The sequence below is a fragment of the Callorhinus ursinus genome, unplaced genomic scaffold, assembly GCF_003265705.2.
Source record: "Callorhinus ursinus isolate GAN/ISIS: 27379988/994484 unplaced genomic scaffold, GSC_fseal_2.0 scaffold9, whole genome shotgun sequence".
In the NCBI taxonomy this organism is placed as follows: domain Eukaryota; kingdom Metazoa; phylum Chordata; class Mammalia; order Carnivora; family Otariidae; genus Callorhinus; species Callorhinus ursinus.
The window spans coordinates 38,939,508-38,964,796 of record NW_027397071.1 but is presented as its reverse complement, the minus strand read 5'-3'; the positions used below and the strand labels follow the sequence as shown (position 1 = coordinate 38,964,796).

The 25,289-nt window shown below is 37.6% G+C and overlaps 2 protein-coding genes and 3 non-coding genes across 9 annotated transcripts in view; all 5 read left to right on the top strand.

The window, feature by feature from the left end:
• The first annotated feature begins 7,475 nt into the window (after window positions 1–7,475).
• On the top strand, window positions 7,476–15,769 carry RABGGTB (Rab geranylgeranyltransferase subunit beta). 5 transcript variants are annotated; one of them, XM_073896495.1, is made up of 9 exons: window positions 7,476–7,600; window positions 8,619–8,726; window positions 9,836–10,033; window positions 10,635–10,740; window positions 11,592–11,644; window positions 11,729–11,839; window positions 12,772–12,897; window positions 14,661–14,814; window positions 15,187–15,769. In XM_073896495.1, exons 1-9 carry the CDS (start codon window positions 7,532–7,534, stop codon window positions 15,321–15,323), a joined length of 1,062 nt encoding a protein of 353 aa, XP_073752596.1. In that variant the 5' UTR covers window positions 7,476–7,531; the 3' UTR covers window positions 15,324–15,769. The 5 variants fall into 5 exon arrangements, with proteins under 5 accessions (XP_073752596.1, XP_073752597.1, XP_025727823.1 ...); XM_025872038.2 differs by having other exon boundaries at window positions 7,477–7,600; window positions 14,661–14,810; window positions 15,183–15,769; XM_025872039.2 differs by lacking the exon at window positions 7,476–7,600 and adding an exon at window positions 7,605–7,641 and having other exon boundaries at window positions 14,661–14,810; window positions 15,183–15,769.
• LOC112824237 (small nucleolar RNA SNORD45) lies at window positions 8,344–8,422 on the top strand. Its single transcript, XR_003208373.1, has one exon. It is a non-coding gene; the product is annotated as a small nucleolar RNA SNORD45 (small nucleolar RNA).
• On the top strand, window positions 9,021–9,104 carry LOC112824241 (small nucleolar RNA SNORD45). Its single transcript, XR_003208376.1, has one exon. It is a non-coding gene; the product is annotated as a small nucleolar RNA SNORD45 (small nucleolar RNA).
• On the top strand, window positions 10,183–10,254 carry LOC112824242 (small nucleolar RNA SNORD45). The gene has a single exon (XR_003208377.1). It is a non-coding gene; the product is annotated as a small nucleolar RNA SNORD45 (small nucleolar RNA).
• A 1,568-nt stretch (window positions 15,770–17,337) lies between the features above and the next one.
• MSH4 (mutS homolog 4) overlaps window positions 17,338–25,289 on the top strand; it is a 98,157-nt gene continuing 90,205 nt past the window's right edge. The window contains exon 1 of the mRNA XM_025872040.2: window positions 17,338–17,627. Within this exon, the coding sequence (XP_025727825.2) occupies window positions 17,393–17,627 (235 nt within the window). The 5' untranslated portion in view covers window positions 17,338–17,392. The remainder of the gene's footprint in view (window positions 17,628–25,289) is intronic.

Here is a 25,289-nt window from a genome sequence, read left to right as displayed (position 1 = left end):
GGATCTTGAGTCAGTAAACTGCTTTCAAGAAGCTTCTCATTCCAGACTAAAGAGTCCTAAGAAATCCTGATTCAGTCTAATGGTATGCTGTGAAATTTGTCTAAGTTTTGTCCACTTGGAAGTCTGTACCCAAAAGTCTATTCTTGAAAGTATCTATTAATGGTTCAAAGTACCAGATCCTTTCCATGAGGCTTTGAAACTCTCCCTGAATGCACAAACTTTGGCCTGTAGCTTATAGTAGAGCCTTCAAGAGTAGCATCAGAGTAAAACACAAACTATCTGTAGATGACTGTCCTAGCTCAGGCTGCTCTAACAAAACAAGAGACTGGCTTAAACCACCAACGTTTGATTTCTCAAAATTCTGGAGGCTGGAAAGTCCAGTATCAAAGCACCTGCCCACTTCCGTGTTGTAGACTGTTAACTTCTTATATCCTCACGTGGCAGAAATAGGGTCAGAGAGTTCTCTGGGGTCCCTTTTTACAGGGCACTAATCCCATCCATAAGGACTCCACTTTTATATGACTTAATTTCCCCAAACCTTCACTTCCTAATACCATCACATTGGGGACTAGGATTTCAACATATAAATTGGGGGGGGACAGAAACATTCACTCCATTGCAATGACTATGACTGAAGGTTATAGGTAATTACTATGTCCAATAATAGAATGGAAGTAAAAAAAAAATCTCTATGAAAGCACAGTACATAACTCTTTCACAAGAATATAACCATTATTTCCCCTGAGGGAAACAACATGGGCAAATCTTCAGGTCCTCTTCATATAGTACACAGCTTTGGCCATGTTTATATTAAATAATATTTTAACTATACAAATTTAAGCTAAAGAAGGCTAAGTTGATCTGATTCATTTACCAACTTTTATTTGAAGCTCATACAATAGTGTTGATAATTAAGGACTATGGAGTACATAAAGTAAACTTAATTATTTCTAATATCTTTTTATTTTTTAATTTTTTAAAAGATTTTATTTATTTATTTGACAGAGAGAGAGATAGAGCACAAGCAGTGGGTAGTGGCAGAGGGAGAGGGAGAAGCAGGCTCCCCACTGAGCAGGGAGCCTGATGCAGGGCTCAATCCCAGGACCCTAAGATCATGACCTGAGCCAGAGGCAGATGCTTAACCAACTGAGCCACCCAGGTGCCCTTAATATCGTTCTTTTAATAAATTGAAAGAATGTTTTCCCCACCCTGGTCCTCCCTCCCCCAGGAAATTTCGAAGATAAATTTAGGTGTAGGCATGCCTGGGTGGCTCAGTCGTTAAGCGTCTGCCTTCGGCTCAGGTCATGATCCCAGGGTCCTGGGATCGAGTCCTGCATCGGGCTCCCCGCTGCATGGGAAGTCTGCTTCTCCCTCTCCCACTCCTCCTGCTTGTGTTTCCTCTCTGTGTCTCTCTTTGTCAAATAAATAAATAAAGTCTTTTTTTAAAAAATTCAGGTGTAAAATAGATCCTGAGATTTTTATTTTTCTACATTCAAGATTTGACCTTGGGAAGGCAGAATTGAAAGAGATGTCAGAGATGATTTGATCATTTGATTAAGATAGAATTATAGGTGCCTGAGAAAGAATGCTTGGTTATCTATTTAATTAAAGGGACAATAAATAAAAGTAAATACAGAAGAATGTGCTGTAACATGATTATAAGAAACTTAAGATGTTTCTCAAATGAGGAATGTTTGTTCCTTGTTTCTTTTTAATAATTAAAGATATGATAAAATCAAGATTTAGGAGCATAGAAAATTTATTCTGGTAAGACAAAAATCTCTGCTATCTAAGCAGAAGTTAAAGATGAACCTTTTACATTAGGGATTGATGAGTAAGCCAAGGAAACAAGCCCCTTAAAACTGACTGAACTTTGCCAAAATTGTAGCATAGTCCAGTGTCTTTTCAGATTCCGGTATTACACATCAAGACAAATAAAATTCACTTTCCTGAAATTCTGTCTTTCACTATGCCTTTTCATATTCTAGAACAAACTGATAATTTGGAACTACTCTTTTCTCTTGAAAAATAAAAATACGTAGCTGTATTTCTCTGTCATTATTGCTCCTATTATAGTTACACAATCATCCTTATAACTGACTTCATCAAAGAAACCAAATTCCTAAGCAAAACTAACTCCTAGAGGAAGCTGGGAGGCAAGTCCCTGAGAACCGTTTGTCACATATAAACATTTTAGAAGACCATCAAAGATCATGAATATTTTTTTAAAGATTTTATTATTTATTTGACAGAGAGAGAGAGAGCATAAGCAGGGGGAGCGACAGAGAGAGAGGGAGAAGCAGGCTCCCTGCTGAGCAAGAAGCCTGATACGGGGCTCAATCCCAGGATCCCAGGATCATGACCTGAGCTGCAGACAGATGTTTAACTGACTGAGTCACCCAGGCACCCCAAAGATCATAAATATTAACATAATTTTATACAGCTATACATATCTTCTTATACTTACAGTGGCAAAAAGAACCATTTATTAACTTGACTCAAAGATATCACTTATTCCATAGCATATTGAAATAAGAACCAAAAGTATATAAACTTAAAATTATGCTCAGTAATCAAGGTTTTAATATTCTATCCAAGAAACAATCTAGGCTTGCCATGATTATTAATTAACTCAAACTGATTAAATTTCCTAAAGTTCTTGTAAATTATCTTTAATCTGACATAATTGAAAACATACTTATTGTTGGAAAAAAATGTTTGTTAGAATTCTGATTCAATTTAGTGGAAGCCAAATTTATAATTTTAGAAATCTTAAAATATATGTAGAAGTTAGGTTAGCCAATTTGACCAATAAACCAATATAAAAAGATTAGGAAATTCAGACTAATTGGTGTCTTCATTAAAAAATAAACTGTACTGGGGTGCCTGGCTGGCTCAGTTGGTGGAGCATGTGACTGTTGATCTTGAGGTCATGAGTTCAAGCCCCACATTGTGGGTAGAGATTACTTAATAAATAAAAATTTGAAAAAACTGTTTACATGTTAAAAAAATTTTTAAACTAAACTTATACATATGGTACTATATTTGTATTATACTTAACACTGATAAGCAAAGAAAACAACACATAGCTGGTTTTTTCATCAACCCAAATTACTAAACCTCTCTGATCTGCCCAAAGATTCATCTTAGTCATGTAAACTTGAATTTTTAAAAATGTTTCTGGCTAGCAGTTTGTATAAGAATGATTTTTTTTTTCCTTTAAAGTCTAGCTCAGGGGCACCTGGGTGGCTCAGTCAGTTAAGCATCTGCCTTTGGCTCAGGTCACGATCCCAGGGTCGGCTTCTCCTTCTCTTTCTACCCCTCCCCCTGACTCATGCTCTCTCTCTCTTGCACTCTCTCTCAAGTAAATAAATAAAATCCTTAAAAAAATTCTAGCTCATTCAAAGTATTAGAAGTTAATTTTTAGGGGCACCTGACTGGCTCAGTCAGTAGAACATGTGATTCTTGATCTCGGGATTGTGAGTTTGAGCCCCGCATTGGGTATAGAGATTACTTAATAAAAAAATTAAAAATGTTTAAATAAAAATAAAATTTTTATTTTTATGTCACTTTAATATCATTTTTATAAAAATCAAAATTTTCATTTTATTTATCACCAACTGAGCCTGAATGGCTGGGTTGGTGAAGGGGCTGACTCTTGATTTCGGCTCAGGTCATGATCTCAGGGTCCTGGGATTGAGCCCCACATCAGGCTCCATGCTCATCATGGAAGTGTGTTTGTCCCTCTCCCTCTGTTCCTCCTCCTGCTCACACACTCTCTCTCTTTCTAAAATAAATAAATAAATCTTCACAACAGATAAATAAGATTAAATCTTTAAAAAAAGAAGTTAATTTTTTAAATTTTCTGGTAATTTGGGGACTATTCCATTTATATGAGTGCTTATTTATAAACCAATCAGAACAGAGTTCTTTAATATGAGGCACAATCTAATCTGTTAATTTATACTTTTCAGAAGTAGGAAAGCATATCATAGGTGTACAATGAGAAGCAAAAGCCTTTCTCAATTAGAGACGTGTAGACACACTGAGCACTTAAAACTTTCAGATCTAAAACAGCTTTAGCCACAGTCCAAAAGCAAATTTGCCAATCCAGATCCCAAAGAGCTGTTCCTCTTCCCAACAGGTATTAAATTCTTAACTCTTTAGAGCTCTCTCATATAAAGACAAGGATGAACAAACCAGATTCCCTGTCATCTCTCACCTAGGAGAGAATAAATTTCTCTCATTGACAGAGATCACCAAATGGATCATAAAAACCCTAATCATTGCCACCGTGAAGATTAATTTAGGAGCCGTGCCTGACGTAAAAACGAAAACAAAACACAAAAACGGTAAGGAGGGCAAAACCTATGCAAATAGCGTCAAAAGGTCCTTATTGCCACATGAGAATCACTCTGAATGCCAAGAAAAGCTGTGCCTCAGCTTAAGTAGATCTTGATATGCTGTGCTCAAGCAAGGCACTTTACTTGGCTGTATCTGTTGATCTACCTGGATATCTAATCTAAGTAGATGACTCCTAAAACTGACAAGTTATAATTTTCAGAATGGTAAAATCATGATGCATATAGATATAAAATAAACACATGTGAAACATTTTAAGTCATTAATCTGGGAGGGAACCAATATGACATTAAAACTAATTTAAGGGGCGCCTGGGTGGCTCAGTTGGTTAAGTGTCTGCCTTTGGCTCAAGTCATGATCCCAGGGTCCTGAAATTGAACCCCACATCGGGCTCCCGGCTCCGTGGGGAACCTGCTTCTCCCTCTCGCTCTGCCTGCTGGTGCTCTCTCCCTATCCCTCTCTCTCTTCTCTGTCAAATAAATAAATAAAATTTAAAAAATAAAAATAAGTAAATAAAACCAATTTAAACCTTAAAACCTAGATGTCTCAAATATTGTTTTAAACAGCTAAACTTCAAGGTCATTTTTACAGTTCATAATTAACAGGATTTTATATATATATTTTATGTTTAGTTTCAAGTTTTTATTTAAATTGTAGTTAGTGAACATACAGTATAGTATTAGTTTCAGGTATAGAATTTAGTGATCCATCACTTACATACAACACCCAGTGCTCTTCACAACAAGTGACTTGTTAATACCCATCACCCATTTAGCCCATTCCCCCACCTCAGGATTTTGTGTTAGTAAAAGTTTTTCATCTCCAACTTTATCTGAAAAGTTTCTTCTAAATGGTTTCAGGGGCACCTGGTGACTCAGTCGCTTAAACATTTGACTCTATTTTTTTTTTTAAAGAGCAGACATATTTTAATGTACAGAGCTTTAAGAAGGAAAATTAATTGGCCATATTTTTATTAGACTGTAATAGCTAAGTAGTAGTGCATAAAATCACATATCACAAAAATATAAACCATATATATAACTGAGCTGTCTCAGTAGACTTTAATAAATAGCATATATTTACCACGTCATAGACCCTATTAGCAAGAGAAAAACACAAGTGAACAAGGAAATGGCAGTTCACTACAAAACAGAGTAAATTATAATGTATTCTAGACAAATATCAACTCTTGTTGCAAATAAAGATACTGTTTTGCACCTAAAAGAAGCATCCGACTCTTGATTTCAGTTCAGGTCACGATCTCAGGGTTGTGAGATTGAGCCCGGAGCTGGCTTCCAGCTCAGCATGAAGTCTGCTTGTCCCTCTCCTCCTCCCCAACTCTCTGTCTCTCAAATAAAGAAAGAAAATCTTAAAAAATAAATGGCTTCAGAATTCTACTCCTTGTATACCTGCATCTTACCTATCCAGTTCCTTTTGATACTACTTAATTAGGAAGGCATGCAACTCTAAAACTGTAGACAAGATTTTATTTGCTTGAACGGAATAAAAAAATGGAAGAGTAGAGATATCAGAAATGTCATACAATATTTAGAAAGTAATATACTTCTATAAGTGGGATATGGGGCATGGAGCATGGAGCATATAATATTTTGCTTCTACATTTGATATTTCAGAATGATTCAGTTACTATATTTCATTGATTCCAAAATGCACATTTTTTCATATTTAACATCTCAAAAATCTAGATAAAGTTTATGTTAATAGCCATTGGCTGTTTTTTGTCCACATCTGTTATCTTTTCAGTTGGGATGTATCTTATAATCAATGACATCTTAGGTAAAATATGGTATTGTTTGTCCTGGAAATGCTATTCCAGGACATAAAGATGTTAGAACAGACTAGAAACAGTTTAGATGCTGAATGCTAATGAAACTATGTTCATAGTCACAATATGGGCTTGGAACAAAATTGTAGGTAAAGAAAAACTTTTTTCATTTACATAATCTGTAATGGTGACCAAAGCAGACACAGCTACAGCTCCCATGAAGCTCAGTGACTACAGCAGCATTGTCCAATAGAAATATAATATGATCTCTTACGTAATTATAAATTTAAGTCAGAGCCTTAACACACTGAGTCATCCAGGTGTTTAGGGCAGACTTTTTTTTAAGACAAAAAGTATTAGGGCTAGAGACAGTCATCACTTAATGGTAAAAGGATCAACTCACCAGAAATAGATGCTAAACTTACATGCATTTAATAAAGTAGCTTCAAACTATAAATGGGAATATCAATTACAGGGAGAAAAAAATGAAATTTATCATAATAGCAGATTCAACACTCTTGATTATTGATAGCCCATATATGTCACTGTGTCAGGAACCCTTCTCCAAATCGTTACTGAATATAACAAATTGTAAGGGTATGGGGTGCCAATATTTTCTAATGGGTGCTCAAAAACTTGAGTATGAAGGACCTAAGGAAGCACAAATGAAAATAGCTGTAATAACAAATCTGAACTTAGTGGAAAGCTTGTGAAAAGAACATGGATGTTTCTCTTTCAAAAATAATTTACAAAACTTCCAGCTAGTAGCACTTGCGGAAGAAGTTAAGGGAGTGAGAGAGTCACGGAACCGAGAAGGCAAACAGGAGGGAAATGTGAATATTTTATTAACATTCACTCAAAAAACATTTACTGAACACTTCCTACATGCAAGAATTCTACTAATTACCATCCACTTCAGAACTCGAGTTGTTTTCTTCTTTTTTTAAAATTTTATTTGTTTATTTGACAGAGAGAGAGACACGGCGAAAGCAGGAACACAAGCACGGGGAGCGGGGGAGGGAGAAGCAGGGTTCCCCCGGAGTAGTGAGCCCCATGCGGGGCTCGATTCCAGGACCCTGAGATCATGACCTGAGCTGAAGGCAGACACTTAAGGACGAAGACATCCAGGTGCCCCAAGAACTCCAGAGCTCAAAGAGCCTCAGAACAAATTATTTTTTTTTAAAAAGTAATTCAGATATTTAAATATTACTTAAAACTTTAAGATACAGGAGGAGAAAATGAGCGCCAGAGAATTTGGGCTCAGGCAGCGAGGACAGCTATCAGCAGTTGGCGGGGTCCTAGGGCAGTCAAGCAACCGTTCCTTCCTACAGGCGGGAGTGTGGTCAGCTATGCCGGTGATCGGAAGGGACCTGGGGGGAGCTTATGCGCAGGCGCGGGCCGTCTAAATCCACCCAGGGACGACCCGAAGTTCTTTTTTCGGTCTCAGACATGGTGAGTGAGGTTGTTCTGAGCTGTGGCTGCCCGGATGCCTTGTAGGTGGAGTAATACTTAGCAGCTCAGTCACCCTAATTCTTTAGCAAGTATTGGAGAACGGTTGGGTTAAGACACTGGCCTTGGACGGTGTCTTTAGGGCCTAGAGAGGATGAAGTATTACTCAGCGTTTTCTGCAGACCTCGCGGGCTCACGTACGGCTTCTAATTTTATCTAGGCTTCTTCCCAAGAGGCAGGCCTCAAGGTTCAACGGCCCGATTTCTTAATTCCTCAAAAAAGCCGGGCCAGCCGGTGGTTCTTTTTTCCTTTCTGTATTTTATGGCTCAAAATCTATAATATATGTGGTCTTTGAAGATGCAGTGAATTTTAAGTGGTATCTGATGGAAATTCACTAAATTCCGGTAATCGTCATGACCTACTTAAAATGAGTTTAATGCTGTCTCGATTACAATAAATGGGGGGAACTAAAGCAGCATCATTTCCTGCAAATGAAGAAACCAAGACTAAAGCTGGAGAAGATGAGGCTAAAGGAACTTACTGATAAATTGAATAATCTAGGATTAATAAGATTTCATTAAAGAACTTTACTGCAAATTACGGGCTAGCTGTATTTTATAAATGTTTTATTGCTTCAACTTTCTGCTGCATATAAACTAAGTTTTGAATTGGTAAGATTGGATTTTCTGTGGTGTTTATTTTACTTTAAGTGAAAGATAAGCGACAACAGATGAGGGTAATTTTTGGGTCAATGATGAGCTGGCATGTATTCTGAATCTGAAGCTGATTATTACTACTGTAGCTCTAGAATTACTCTGAGACCTGAAAAATACCCGAATATTACAAGGGCTTTAGTGCTTAATTTCTTTCTGGTCAGATACTTGGCAGTTTTTATGTAGAAAGTTTCTGTGTGGCAAGATGGAATCAAAGTGAAAAGTTCAGTTGTATACTGAATATATACACTGTGGTCAAGCATTAAAGAAATGAACAGTACGAAGTAACTGCTTTTTTATTTTGAAAGGGCACACCGCAGAAGGATGTTATTATCAAGTCAGATGCGCCTGATACGCTATTGTTAGAGAAGCATGCAGATTATATCGCGTCCTATGGCTCAAAGAAAGATGATTATGTATGTATGATTTCATGTTGAAAGTTTGTTTTATTTTGAAGAAATGAGGCTATTATGCATAAACAGTATTTGTGGCCCGTTTTGTTTTTTGTCCATGTTTCTTAAAAATAACTCCTCCATGCCAAGGACCGAAGTTCTTTCCATGAAGTGCAGCTGAGGTTGAGGGTCTAGCAGAATTAACCATGGTTCTCAGAGGCTTTGACAGACAAAACAGATTCCCCATCTGCCCCGATATTTAAGAGGTTTGAGGTACAGAAGAGATTCGTATTTTTGTACTTGAGGTATTACTTCCAAGGTCAGTGATGTGTTGGCATGTATTACCTGAATATATGGCTGATGTGTAATAACACTTTAGCTCTAGAATTACGCTGAGACCTTGAAAAAGTTCAACCTTAAGTTTCAAACCTTGAGTAGTTTTCCGCTCTGGGACTATCTTAGAAAAAAGTAATGAAACTGAAAGTAAATATTTTTCCCTGTAGTGTCCAAACAACTGAATTTACCATCTTGGGAAACCTCTAGTATTGATCAGTTTGTGACTTGTTAAATTCCCTAAGACTACTCACCTGATTCAGAACCTTAACATGTAATGCATTGGTGATTAGCAAAAATTTATTTCTGATCTAGTCTCTGTACCAGTTTCTATGTCTGATTAGCTACTGTTAGCTGTTTCATCTTAATTTTTGCATGCCTTGGCTGTTTTGGTTTTCAGGTCATTGTACCATTTATTAATAGGTAGTAGATAGGCTTTGTACATAGTCCATATATTAATAGAGTGGATGTCTGATAAATATGATATAGGTACTCTGAAAGAAATACTCTGTCCCCAAACTTGAAAAAAGTTGGTATATTTTTGACTTACTCTTCTGGTTGGCTCTTAGGAGAGATTAAAATCCTATTTGTTTTAGTCGCAGGTGAGTTTATCATATGCATCTCAGATACTTACCCCCTCCCCACCCCCAGATTTGATAGCCACAAATTTAAAATAAATACCGTTGTTAGAATCAATTGAATTAAACGATAAGTGTGGCTATTTAGTTTTTATGTATTCTATCACTTTAATAACCCTGCGTCAATTCAGACTGGCACATTAAAATAATTGTGTATTTTAGGAATACTGTATGTCTGAGTATTTGAGAATGAGTGGTATCTATTGGGGTCTGACTGTAATGGATCTCATGGGACAACTACATCGGATGAATAGAGAAGAAATTCTGACATTTATTAAGTCATGTCAACACGAGTGTGGTGGAATAAGTGCTAGTATCGGACATGACCCTCATCTTTTGTACACTCTAAGTGCTGTCCAGGTAAATACTTATTAGAATTTAACAGTCTTGGTAGTGTGTTCTCTTAACCTGAGAATGGAGAAATTACACTGGGTATTAGGAACATGATAAAATTGGTGTCTGTCAAAAAAGTTTCCCTAATCTTTTTAAATGAAGCCTGTATTCTACAAGGTCAATGATGTGATGGCATGTATTAGCTGAATCCAAAGTTGATGTAAATTGTAAAATTACACTGAGACCTTGAATGATAAAATGTTTGTCTTCAGTATATATAAATAATTTGAAAATCACCAGGTAGAATTAAGTGTTTTAATTTTGATAATAGTGAAGATCCACAATTGTGGCTTTAAAGTCTACTTCTGTATATGTAAGTTAGTATATTTAAAAGTTCTGGAATACTAAGCTGCAATTTACATGGAGGAAGTAAATTCTGTTACTGGTTTGGGTTTGTTGATTATGCCTGTGGCATAGTAGAAGATAGTCTGCATGTTTGCAAAAAGGCCACAATATGCATAGACAAAAGGACATGCTTGCTTGACAATTTAAAAGGTAGTTGAGGAAGAACATCATTACAACAAACTTAGCGTGTTGAAGTATTTAATTTGTTTTGTTTTTGTTACAGATTCTTACTCTGTATGATAGTGTTAATGTTATTGATGTAAATAAAGTTGTGGAATATGTTCAGAGTCTACAGAAAGAGGATGGTTCGTTTGCTGGAGATACTTGGGGTAATGTCAGTCTAATCCATGCTATCCAAAATAGCAATATTAAAAACTCTGTTTTGGTGTTTATTGTAGTGATAAGGTTTGTTGAAAGTTTTTAAATACAATGAATTGGAGGCTTTGCAAATAATTAAAGGAGATTTTTAAGGTTTTGATCTTTTCAGGTCCCACGAAGCAGCTGGTCTTAACTGAAGTTAAATGGTCTGCTGGAAGTTCCAGCATGCACTGTGCTAGTTATATCAGCATACAGGAGAACTGGAACAGAGGGGGCCAGTCTAAAATTTGAGGTAGGTGAAATTTTTTCCCCCAATATTTGGTGGCTTTGTAAAGTTTTTTTTTTTTTTTTTTTTTTTTTTTTTAATATAAACTACTCGAGAGGGAGAAATATTCAAAAAACTTTACAAACTTACTAGATATTTGAGTGGAGGGAGGGGATAGTACTATACTTGATAAATGTAGATAATCTCTGCTTTAGGGCTGAATACAGTGCAGGCCAGAGAGACCAGCTGCCTCATGGGATGTGAAAATCTACTTTTATATAGTAGGGTAAGTTTATTGTCATTATTAGAAATTGAATAGTCATTTTGGTTCTGTGTTACCTTCCCTTTCGGGGTGCTCTAAGCAACAAGATAATTTGCTGTATTTTTGACAAAACTTTCTAGTTCTTGGATTCCTTAGAAGTGATTTTACTTCAGATTCAGCTTTCCTCCTGGTGATTTAAAAGTAAATGTTAAGCTTGAACTCATGGAAATTTAAACATGGCAGTTGTACAGTTTGCTTTTAGTTAACTGGCATTATATATGAGGATCAGATGCCTCTGGTAACACTTAATTTATTTGATTTCCTTTTTCTTTTAGGAGAAATTGATACAAGATTTTCTTTTTGTGCGGTGGCAACCTTGGCCCTGTTGGTAAGTTTTGAATATTGTATTGGAATAATTAAGTGCCCATGATTATTCTGGAATTCAATAGGCTTATTTTTTTTCTGTTTGTAGGGGAAACTAGATGCTATTAATGTGGAAAAGGCAATTGAATTTGTTTTATCGTGTATGAACTTTGATGGTGGATTTGGTTGCAGGCCAGGTTCTGAATCCCATGCTGGGCAGGTAATTTATTAATGCAGATTAAAATATGACAGTTTTGAAGGGATAAGTGATAAACTGGGAAAATAGATTAATTGCAGTTTCAGTGTCTGTTACATATGACTGAAGTTAACTTAAATGTAATGTAATGTGGGATATTACATAAGAATTGCTTAAATGCAGATAAAGGCATTTTTACAGTAGTTTTAGATACATTCCCTGTTGGTGGAAGCCCCTGGCCCAGGCAAACATAAGTAGGTTCGTTATCACGAAAGATATATTTTTATTTTCCCTTATTCCTATCCTGAACACCTATTTGCTTGTGCCAGAGAGGCAAATTGTATTTTTAAATAGTATTTAGTATTTACATTGTATCTGTAAATAGTTGTCCAGTAAAATTTGCTTTTAGAGCCACCTAGCTGGTTCTGTTGGTAGAGCATAAGATTTCTTGATCTTGCAGGCGCCTGGGTGGCTCAGTCGTTAAGCGTCTGCCTTCAGCTCAGGTCATGATCCCAGCAGGGTCCTGGGATCGAGTCCCACATTGGGCTCCCTGCTTCGCGAAAAGCCTTGGCTTCTTCTCCCACTCCCCCTGCTTGTGTTCCTGCTCTCGCTCGCTCTCTCTGTCAAATAAATAAAATCTTTAAAAAAAAAATATTTCTTGATCTTGGGGTTGTGAGTTTGAACCCCATGTTGGGTATTCTAAAAATAAAATCTTTTAAAAATTTTTGGCTTTTAGCCATGAGGAAATGTTGACAGTAGTATTTCATTGCAGAATTGTATCCTAGAATTAGTATGTTTGGATTTGTTCACATAGTTAATGTGATATTTATGTGTCTGCAATTCTGACTTATCAGTAGAAAGCTAGACATAAAATGGCATTTTAATTGAGTAGTTTTTATCACTACGTTACTGTTGAAAAATTATTATACACATGTACTTTATGTCTGTAATTTTAGATCTATTGTTGCACAGGATTTCTGGCTATTACTAGCCAGTTGCATCAAGTAAATTCTGATTTACTCGGTTGGTGGCTTTGTGAACGACAGTTACCATCAGGTGGACTCAATGGAAGGCCAGAGAAGGTATTGTTTCATAAGATATACTGTGTTCTAATAGCTTTATAACCACTATAGCTTCTTGTAAATTGATAATGTGCTTTTACCTCTCCCCCCATTGCAATTTTTCAGTTGTACTTCCTAAAAAAATGCTCTTGGCAAAAGTAAAACAACTGGAGTGGAGCTACTTATTAATTATGGTATCCATTTAAAAGACTTGAGGAAAAGATGTGTATGCTACCTTCTGATGATCTTTTTATGACAAAGCTGTCTTCTGGTTTTCCCTATCCTGAAGTGGATTCTGGAGTTATCTGAAGGAAAACAAAAAAATGTCAAATAGCTTTGAAATATATTTGTATTCAGACATAGTATGTATTCTTAAAGTGTCGTTTTCCCTATCCTGAAGGTCTTGTATTTTTCAGGCATTGAAATGAAGCTATTTCTTTTAAACTTTTAGTTCTAGATCTATACCAGGGAAAATAAGTCCTGTATTAAAAGCTTTCTTTATATCTGGGACCCAAAGAGTACTGTTAAATGAATACATGTATCTTGTACAGAAATCTCCATGTCTACTTATGAGTGTGAAAAGACAATTTACCAAATCAGTGATTTTTAAAAATCATGTTACAAAATTTTTATTTAAAAACCTTATTACATTTTTTAAGAAAGACCCAGTTTTTGACATTTTGATTTGGAGAAAAGGAAATCAAATTTTCCTTTGCACATCCGCAGTTCGCTGTAGCTCTCACATATGATGTTCTAAATTGGGTCTGTAAGGGCCCAGGTAGTAAATGTTTTCAGTTCTGTAGGATATACAGTCTTCTTGGCAAGTACATTACTACCCTAAAGAGCAGATGGTGCCATAGACCATAAGAAACCAGTGGGCATGGCTGTGTTTCAGTAAAGTAACAGTGGTTACATTTGAGTTTCATATCACTTTCCTATCACAAGACTGTGTATTTTGTTTTCCTGTTTTGGGGGGGTTTATTTTTAGACTGCATATTTTAAAAATCGATTTACAGATACAGAAAAATTCTTTGGTTGTAGTCTAGGTTTGACTCAAGGGCTGTAGCTTGCTGGATCCTTGACAGTATTATGATAGGGCATGGTGGTTCCTTTGTCTGGGTCATTGTATTTTTGTTTTAGCTTTGCTTGCTCAATATTTATGAACAAGTTGGGTTGGGAAATATCCACAGGTGGTTTCTAGCTAGTTAAAATCCAGTGAAAAACCTGTGCAACTTTCAACAGTTAGAAAATGGGTCAGGGTTGGGATTGCCAGGAATCTGCACTTAACAGTGTAGGACAGTTTTTTATGTGCCTATGAATCACCCAATTTTGTTGAAATAATTCTGGAATCGAGGTGAGATATTCTGCATTCTTTAAACCCAAGTGACCCATGTTCTGAGGAGCTAGGCTTTAGGTTATTTTTAAGCAAGTATATATCTACCTGGACAGCATTTGTTGAAAATGCTCTACCTAGGGAAATAAACATATGTCACCGTGGATTTCGTGAACGTTAATCACCAGCTTCTTGGATAAGGGGCATTCACTCCAGATAAAATAAAGGTACAGGGGTAGTTGTCACTGCATACCTAAACTCTGAAACATTTAGCATAGGAGTCTGTGGATTGAAATGTTTGGTCTTTATGCCAGTGATTATCTTTAATTGTATTTATGGATTTTAGCATCTCTGACTGCATGTCAGTATATCCCTTAATCTCCACGACCACCCCATGTTTGGACTAGAGGATAAAATTGTGGCAACTGCTTGTGTTTTTTTTCCCTCCTAGTTACCAGATGTATGCTATTCATGGTGGGTGTTGGCTTCCCTAAAGATAATTGGAAGGCTTCATTGGATTGATAGAGAGAAACTTCGAAGTTTCATTTTAGCATGTCAGGATGAAGAAACAGGAGGATTTGCAGACCGACCAGGAGATATGGCAAGTATATTTCTGACATGTTTATGCAATAGTTACATTGCTTTGAGTTACTTTTATGGCATTTCCAGACTTAGAAATGGATGATATTTAAAGTGTCGCTTTTAAAGCAGGATACTTTTCTGGTAATTTTTATTTGAGAATATATGAAGGATATAACAAGTTTACAGAAATTTCTCATCACTTAATTGTCAAAAAATACTGTATGGTAAAAGGTCCTATGTAAAAAAAAAACAATTTGAAGCCATCATTTTTATTAGAAAACTAAGCATTTATTCAAGTAAATACAATGGAATCCAATATAACTTGTTCAGAAGTAGGGTTTTAGAAGTTTTCATTTTTGTAATACTCTATAAATTCTTATTTTTTAAATAGGTAGATCCTTTTCATACTTTATTTGGAATTGCTGGATTGTCGCTTTTGGGAGAAGAACAAATTAAACCTGTTAGTCCTGTGTTTTGCATGCCTGAAGAAGTACTTCGGAGAGTTAATGTTCAGCCTGAACTAGTGAGCTAGACATTGATGGAGACATGAGACATTGCTTAGTATAGTTTTACCATCTTAACATTTCTGTAAAGTGCTGATCAAACTTAAAAATGACTACTGTGTCACTATTTTGTATATCAATTGTATTCATTTTAATAAATTATGTAATTATACATAATGTAAAATAAAGATCTTTATCTTCAGCTTTAGATTTCCTTCTGCAATGCTATTCTGAGTACAGTATTTTGTTTCTGCTTCCTTGTATTTATTTGTATGTTTCCTTAACAGCAAATTCAGTTTAAAGAACTATTGAGTTAAGTCTTGTGTTCTACTTGTTTTTCCCATGTGCTTCTTTCATATTATATAATGGCTAATGTAAATTGATCTATATCCATGAGAATGTTAACTGATAATTGATAAACCCATCCATATATGAATTAAAAGATGCACCAGAATAAATGGCTGTTGAAATTTGGGACTGTTTATGGTTACTCTGAATTGATCGCAGTAATTTAGGTAAATGGTGCATTTCACCATCTTAGAATAGGACTGCATTCTGGACTAGGTTCTTATTTTTAAAACATTTTTATGTTCGAATGCCAGCGATTTACCTAAGGCATTGTTGGCCTTTAAGGAAATAGAAGTTGATAGTTTCCACAACGTTTTTGAAAATTTTTCAAAAGACAAATGAGCACAAGTATTCTGAGAGTTTTACATTCTTGATGAAAATAAGTATTTCAATGAACATTTTTCTTGAAATTGAAGTTGAAATTTTCTCAAGCATGTTGGCAATACTCTAGTAGTTGTTTTAAGAATGATTAGTGGGGCTCTTGGCTGGCTCAGTTGGTAGAGCGTGCAGTCAGTTCAAGCCCCACAGTTGGGGTAGAGTTTTCTCAAGAATGAGTAGTTGTGGTTCACTTAGACATCATTGTCAGTTGTAACATCTAGATGAAAAAGTGCTTACATGAGATTCTTGTCTACCAATATTTTGACAGTTCACTAAAGAGTTTAGGCTGAATTGGCCACTATTTTTCTGGAAGTTTGGAACTGGGTGGAATATAATCTTATGTAAATGGTATCACTGGAAGTATTTGAAGGAATTTTGAGGATTCCAATCATTGCATCTGGGTGAACTATGCTGTTAAGACACCTGACTTAGGTAATTTAGCAGTTGAATGAATTCAGTTTTTTTATTGAAGTATGGTTGATAGTGTTGTGTTAGTTTCAGGTGTACAACATAGTGATTCCACAAGTTGTTGTGTTCAGTAATGTTTGAATATCTTCCAATAGCAGTATCCAAAGTATTTTCTTTTTTTTAAGATTTTATTTATTTTACAGAGACCTAGCCAGAGAGGGAACACAAGCAGGGGGAGTGGGGGAGGGAGAAGCAGGTTCCCGCGGAGCAGGGAGCCCAATGCGGGCCTCCATCCCAAGACCCTGGGATCATGAGAAGGCAGACGCTTAACAACTGAGCCACCCAGGCGCCCTGATCTCATCCATTCTTGACCTGGTTCTTAGGGTACTGTGCATACAGTCATGTGCTTACTGGGTGAGTATTTTGTGATAACTAAAACAGCCTTGTGGATATTTAAGCTGTAGAGGGTCAAAGGCTCCTTTCTGTGTTTCTCCATAAGAGCAGTTAGGTGGGCTGAACACATCTGTTTACACCATCATAGGCGCTCGGTGTCCAGTGGTGGACAGTTGGTAAATTTAAAAAGCTCAGTAGTATGTGGGGGTGTGGTTGAAAAGCACCAGACACCTTTAGTAAAATACAGTGCTGTGAGAATAGTGGGGCTACCAAATTGGATGGTCATTGATAGGCTCTAAAGAATTCCGTTCAGCTGATCCCTGCAGATTGAAGAGAGCTGTACCTCAGATTAAGCTCAAAGCCAAAGCCGGTGGCGGGTGAAGGGACCGGGCAGCGGTGGAAGTAGGGCCTCAGGCGCGGATGGGGGAAGCTGGGGCTCACTGCGCCTGCGCACTGGCGCTCCGTGCCTCTGCGCGCCGTACTCGGGCCTTTTTCCGCGACGCTTCTGTGCTTCGAATCGCTGAAGGCGCACTCAGAAATCTCAGGCTTCTGCTCGGGAAGATTTGTGAGGATGCTGAGGCCTGAGGTCTTATCAGTCTCGCCTTCTGTCCCTGCGGCTTCCCCCTCATTGGGAGAGGCTCGGTCTCAGGGTCCTCGCTATAATTTCGGACTCCAGGAGACTCCTCCGAGCCGCCCTTCAGCGCAGGCCTCTGCGTCCACCCCTTCTGGCACATCTGGAGCCGCCGGCGACCGGAGCAGCAGCACGAGTCTCCCTAGCCACCCGCCTCGCGCCCGGCCAGCCCAAGGCAAGGAGTGGTTGGGTGGATTCACCTGTCAGCTAGAGGTCCGCAGCTCCTGGAGGTTTCGGGGAGCGGTGGCGGGTGGTTACCTCAGAAGTTTGAGTTGTGATGTGGTTGAGAATGGGTGCTCTAGGAATTTGATGGGTCTGAGTGAGTCAAAGACTGGACTCTTCAAATTGGTTTTATTACGAGGCCGCGATGGTAATGGCTCAGTTCTGAGGAAGGCTGCAGTAACATCCGGTATAATGCCCCTTTTCCGCGCTCCCAAAAGCATATGGCAAATGGCAGAATTTGTGCAGCAGTTTGGTGACAGGAGTGGCTCCTCTTGGCTCCTGAACTAAGAGAGGATAAAAATAGATTAAATTTAGCATTTTATCTAATTCAGTTGAATAATATGTTTAAGGATTTAAAAATGTCTTTCAATTTGAGTTCAACCCTTTTATATTTGGACAACTCTCCCTTCATGGAAAAACTATCACTTTTTTTCACACACCATTGCAGCATAATGGTAAGGTAACAAATGCCAAATCCAGTGGTCACTTTTCAGTTCCCCTGTGATTAATGTTCTCGACCAGTCTTCTCTTGAACTTTTAATTTGGTTTCCCTAATTCTACTCTCCCGTTTTTCTCCTGTCTTTCAGAGAACGGCTTTGCTCACTGTTATCAGTTCCCAAATTATGGTTTGTTCTTAGAGTTTTGGTTTTTTTTTTCTTTTCTGGGCCGCTTCTTGGTTATGATTATCACTGCTCAGATCTCCCCTATGCTCCAGATTCCTATTACAGACTGTCTTCTGAAGTTTCTAGTGGGAGACCAATGGACACCTCAGACTCACTATATTATTAATTGAATTCATCTCTCTACAGTTCCTTGAGCTGTTTCTTTTACTTAACTCAATCATTGGATTGTCTAAATCTTAAACCCGTAAGACTTCATTTCCTCACAACATCCAGTTAATAAGTCCTATGTTTATCTTTTAAATAGTTCTTTTCCTCTCTGTTGTCTTTGTGCCATTATAGGCTCTCATTATTTTATGTGTGAATTATTGCATCAAACTCTGGCTTTTGTGCCTGGATAAATGGTAGTACTATTTCCTGATAAAGTGGGTTTTGTAGGAGAAGCAACTTTTAGAAGGAAGATGTGTTCTGTATGGACATGTTAAATGTGAAGAACCTCTGGAATATCCATATGGTCATACTGAGGCAATTGAATATATGGATCTTGGATTAAGAAGAGAAACTTAGGAGAGATTCAGATTTGAAAGTTACCAGTATATTTGAGGCCAGAGGGGAGAAGATAAAGAAGATAGAGCAAAACAGAGGTCAAGGAAATTGGAGGGCAACTAAGACAAGTGAGTGAGTTTCCAGAAGGAGGTTAGAGTCTAAAAGTAACCTGAGGACAAGAAACAGGCCTCTCTGTCTCTAGTTCCTGGTAACCACTCCCTTCCTTATTTCCTTTAAGTCTATGTAGTGCAACACATGGGTTCTGTACACTTCTGTACAGTGATATCCTTATACTGCATTCACCCTTTTGCAAATATTTTCTTTATCAAACTTCTCAAAGTATCCTAGTTTGAATGTGTCATCCAATTCCTACCGGTACCTGTGTAAAGAAGTCTGATTTTATCCTATGGTGGGTATGGGGAAACACTGAGAAATTGTGAGAAAGGAGATACATGGTGAAATTTCTTTTTCAGAAAGATCACTGGTGATGTTGTGAAGAATGGATTAGAGAGGCATAATACTAGAAGCAAGGAGATCAATTAAGAGACTTGCAGAAGGCCTGAAGAAGATATGGGCTTAAAATGAGCTAATAGGAGTAAAGACAGACAGAAATTTTAGTGGTATTAAAAAAAAATTTACTAGACTTGCTGATTGGGTGTTAGGATTGATGAAAGGGGAATTAAGAACGATTTCTGAGTTTATAACTTGAGTGACAAGGTACAAGATGTTATAGTTGGCCAAAACTGGTTATAAATAAGTTTTGAGGGAAAGATAATTAGTATATTTTCGAACATTTAAAAGTTCTGAAAAGATCTCTAAAAGTTTACATCTAAAAGGTAGATTTAGGGACATAGAGCCACACTGATAGAACTTTCTGTGATGATAGAAATATTTCATATCTGTGCTGTCTAATATGGTAGCCAATAGCCAAATGTGGCTTTTGAGCATTTAAAATGTGGCTAGTATGGCGAATAGAATTTTTATTTTTTGTTAATTTTTATTTAAATTGTTAAATGCAGTCAGTAGCTACTACATTGAACAATGCAGGTATAGACCTAAGAATGGTTCTTGGATTTTTAAAGGGTTGAAAACTAAAAGAAGAAGAGTATTTTGTGGCATGTGAAAATCATGTGAAATTCAGATTTCAGTGTCTGGAAGTAAAGTTTTTTTTTTTAATTTAATTTAATATTATTATGTTATGTTAGTCACCGTACAGTTTTTGATGTAGCGTTCCATGATTCATTGTTTGCATATAATATCCAGAGCTCCATGCGATACATGCTCTCCTTAATACCCATCACTGGGCTAACCCAGCTATTCCTTATGTTCCACAAATAAGTGAAACCATGTGATAATTGACTTTCTCTGCTCGACTTATTTCACTTAGTATACTCTCCTCCAGTCCTATCCATGTTGATGTATAAGTTGGGTATTCATCCTTTCTGATGCCTGAGTAATATTCCATTGTATATATGGACCACATCTTTATCCATTCATTGTTGAAGGGCATCTCGGCTCTTTCCACAGTTTGGCTATTGCAGACATTGCTGCTATGAACATTGGGGTGCATATGGCCCTTCTTTTCACTACATCTGTGTCTTTGGGGTAAATACCCAGTAGTGCAATTGCTCTATTTTTAATTTTTTGAGGAACCTTCACACTATTTTCCAAAGTGGCTGTACCAACTTGCATTTCCAACAGTGTAAGAGGATTCCCCTTCCTCCACAATCTCTCCAACATTTGTTGTTTCTTGCCTTGTCAATTTTTGCCATTCTAACTGGTGTAAGGTGGTATCTCAATGTGGTTTTGATTTGAATTTCCCTGATGGCTAATGATGACGAACATTTTTCATGTGTCTGTTAGCCCTTTCTGTGTCTTCTTTTGAAAAGGGTCTGTTCATGTCTTCTGCCCATTTTTCGACTTGATTATTTGTTTTTGGGGTGTTGAGTTTGATAGTTCTTTATATTTGGATACCAGCCCTTTGTCTGTAGTGTCATTTGCAAATATCTTCTCCCATTCTATGGGTTGCCTCTTAGTTTTGTTGATTGTTTCCTTTGCTGTGCAGAAGCTTTTTATCTTGATAAAGTCCCAAAAGTTTATTTTTGCTTTTGTTTCACTTGCCTTTGGGGATGTATCTTGAAAGAAGTTGCAGTGTCCGATGTTGAAGAGGTTACTGCCTATGTTCTCCTCTAGGATTTTGATGGATTCCTGTCTCACATTGAGGTCTTTCATCCATTCTGAGTTTATCTTTATGTATGGTGTTAGAGAATGGTCGAGTTTCAGTCTTCTGTATATGGCTGTCCAATTTTCCATTGAAGAGACTTTTTTCCGTTGCATATTTTTTCCTCCTTGTCGAACATTATTTGACTATAGAGTAGAGGGTCCATATCTGGGCTCTCTATTCTGTTCCATTGGTCTATATGTCTGTTTTTGTGCCAATACCATGCTGTCTTGGTGATCACAGCTTTGTAACATAGCTTCAAATCAGGCAGCGTGATGCCCCCAGCTTTGTTTTTCTTTTGCAACATTTCCTTGGAGATTCAGGGTCTTTTCTGATTCCATACGATTTTTAGGATTGTTTGTTCCAGCACTTTGAAAAATGTCATTGGAATTTTGATTGGCATGACGTTGAAGGTATAGATTGCTCTGGGCAGCATAGACATTTTAACAATGTTTATTCTTCTGATCCATGAGCATGGGATGTTTTTCCATCTTTTTGTGTCTTCTTCAATTTCTTTCATGAGTGTTCTGTAGTTTCTAGAGTATAGATCCTTTACCTCTTTGGTTAGGTTTATTCTGAGGTATCTTACGGTTTTGGGTGCTATTATAAATGGAATCGATTCTCTAATTTCTCTTTCTACAGTTGCATTGTTATTGTATAAGAAAGCAACTGATTTCTGTGCATTGATTTTATATCTTGCCACATTACTGAATTTCTGTGAGTTCTAGTAATTTGGGGGTAGAATCTTTTGGATTTTCCATATAAAGTATCATGTCATCTGCAAAGAGAGAGAGTTTGACTTCTTCTTTGCCAATTTGAATACCTTTTATTTTTTTTTTGTTGTCTGATTGCTATTGTTAGGACTTGTAGTATTATGTTGAACAATAGTGGCGAGAGTGGGCATCCTTGTCGTGTTCCTGATCTTAGGGGAAAGGCTCTCAGCTTTTCCTCATTGAGGATGATATTCGCCGTGTGGTTTTCATAGATGGATTTTATGAACTTGAGGAATGTTCCCTCTATCCCTGTACTCTGAAGAGTTTTAATCAGGAAAAGATGCTGTATTTTGTCAAATGCTTTTTCTGCATCAATTGAGAGGACCATATGGTTCTCTCTCCTCTTATTAATGTGTTCTGTCACACTGATTGATTTGCGAATGTGGAACCACCCTTGCATCCCTGGGATCAGTCCCACTTGGTCGTGGTGGGTGATCCTTTTAACGTACTGTTGGATCCTATTAGCTGGGATTTTGTTGAGATTTTTGGAATCCATATTCATCAGGGATATTGGTCTGAAATTCTCCTTTTTGATGGGGTCTTTGCCTGGTTTGGGGATCAAGGTAATGCTTGCCTCATAGAATGAGTCTGGAAGCTTTCCTTCTGTTTCTATTTTTTGAAACGGCTTCAGGAGAATAGGTATAATTTCTTCTTTGAATGTTTGGTAGAATTCCCCAGGGAATCCATCAGGCCCTGGATTCTTGTTTTTTGGGAGGTTTTTGATCACTGCTTCAATCTCGTTACTGGTTATTGGCCTATTCAGGTTGTCAATTTCTTCTTGTTTCAGTCTTGGGAGCTTATAGGTTTCCAGGAAGGACTCCATTTCTCCCACGTTGCTTAGTTTATTGGCATATGGTTCTTGATAATAATTTCTAGTAATTGTTTCTATTTCCTTGGTGTTAGTCATGCTCTCTTCCCCTTCATTCATAATTTATTAATTTGGGACCTTTCTCTTTTCTGTTGGTTAAGTCTGGTCAGTGGTTTTTCAATCTTATTAATTCTTTCAAAGAACCAGCTTCTAGTTTCGTTGATCTGATCTCCTGTGTTTCTGATTTCTAATTCATTGATCTCTGCTCTAATCTTAATTATTTCTCTTCTAATGTGTGGCTTAGGCATCCTTTGTTGCTTTTTCTCCAGTTCTTTAAGGTGTAGAGTTAGTTGGCGAATTCAGGATTTTTCTGTTTTTTTGAGTGAGGCTTGAATGGCTATGTGTTTCCCTGTTAGGACAGCCTTTGCAGTATCCCATAGGTTTTGGATGGATATGTTTTCATTCTTATTGGTTTCCATGAATTGTTTAAGTTCTTCTCTGATTTCCTGGTTGAGCCAAACATTCCTGAGCAGAGTGGTCTTTAGCTTCCAAGTGTTTGAATTTCTTCCAAATTTTTTCTTGTGATTGAGGTCCAGTTTTAAAGCACTGTGGTCTGAGAATATGCAGGGAATGATCTCAATCTTTTGATATTGGTTGAGACCTGATTTGTGACCCCGTATGTGGTCTATTCTGGGGAAAGTTCCATGTGCGCTTGAGAAGAATGAGTATTCTGTTGTTTTAGGGTAGAATGTTCTGTATATATCTATGAGGTCCATCTGGTCCAGTGTGTCATTCAAAGCTCTTGTTTCTTTGTTGATTTTCTGCTTAGATGATCTGTCTATTGCTGAGAGTGGAGTATTGAGGTCTCTTACAATTAACATATTATTATCAATATGACTCTTTATTTTGGTTAACAGTTGGCTTATGTAGTTGGCTGCTCCCATGGTGGGGACGTAGATATTTACAACTGTTAGATCTTCTTGTTGGATAGACCCTTTAAGAATGATAAAGTGTCCTTCTGTGTCTCTAACTACAGTCTTTAGTTTAAAATCTAATTTGTGTGATAATAAGAATTGCTACCCCAGCTTTCTTTTGAGGTCTGTTGGCTTGGAAGGTAGATCTCCATCCCTTCACTTTCAGTCTGGATGTATCTTTAGGTTCAAAATGAGTCTCTTGCAGACAGCACATGGATAGTCCTGTCTTTTTATCGAATCTGCAACCCTGTGCTGTTTTATGGGACCACTTAGGCTGTTCACGTTGAGAGTGATTATTGAAAGATAATGAATTTATTGTCATCATGTTGCCTGTGAAGTCTTTGTTTCTATAGATTGTAAATTTCTGTTGGATATCACTCTTGGGGTCTTTCTCCTTTTAGAGAACCCCCTTAATATTTCTTGCAGGGCTGGCTTAGTGGTCACATATTCTTTCAGTTTCTGCCAGTCTTGGAAGTTCGGCATCTCTCCATCCATTCTAAATGACAGCCTTCTTGGATAAAGTATTCTTGGCTGCATGTTCTTCTCATTTAGTACCCTGAATATGTCTTGCCAGGCCTTTCTGGCTTGGCAGGTCTCTGTGGATAGGTCTGACGTTATTCTGATGTTCCTCCCTTTGTATGTAAGGAATCTCTTCCCCCTAACTGCCCTTAAGATGGTTTCCTTGGTTCTCAGATATGCGAGTTTTACTATTACATGCCGGGGTGTTGGTCTGTTTTCCTTGATCTTGGGAGGGGTCCTCTGTGCCTCTAGGACATGAATGTTTGTTTCATTCCCAGATTAGGGAAGTTCTCAGCTATGATTTGCTCAAATATATCTTCTAGTCCTCTCTCTCTCTCCACCCCCTCAGGCATCCCAATAATTCTGACATTGGAAAGTTTCATGGTGTCACTTATTTCTCTAATTCTGTTATCATGGATTTTAAGTTGTTTCTCCCAGACTTTCTCTTTTTCTTTCTTTTCTATCAGTTTGTCTTCTTGATCACTAATTAGTGCTTCTGCCTCGTTTACCCTAGCTGTTCGAGTATCTAGATTAGATGGGATCTCACTGATAGCATTTTTAAGTTCTGCCAGTTCAGCTTTCATTTCTGCCCTTAGAGACTATATGTTACCATTAACCAATTTCTCCGTTCTAGCTACCGTCTTCATAACTGTTACTTTGAAGTCTGTTTCTGACATCTTGGTTATATCTGTATCCATTTGTAAATCTGTGGCAGAAGTCACAGTCTCTGAGTCTTTCCTATTTTGGGGGTTCCTCCTCCTAGTCATTCTGTTGATGGGTGGTTGAGGGAATGTATAGAGTCCAAATTATTGACCACAACCCAAGCAAAATGCACCTGTTTATAGGACCCTAGGGTTGTTGGCCTCTTGTTTTCCCAGTCTGTTTTCTGGGGGAGGGGCCTGCTGCAGTGTTACTCAGGCAACCCTGTTTGGGCAGAGTTGCCCTAACCCCTGTGGGAGGGATGGGCTCAGTGAAAACAGGTTTTTGGGGGCTTTTGTTCTCTGGTGGCTTTCCCTGGCAGCTTTCCATGTCTCTTCCAATAGTAGAGCAGAAGGAGACCATTTCCAACCCTCTGCCTCAGAACAGAGAGTTCGCAGTCTGTTCTTCAGTGACCTCTCCAGGCCATACTATCTCCATTTCTGTCTATGGTGCTA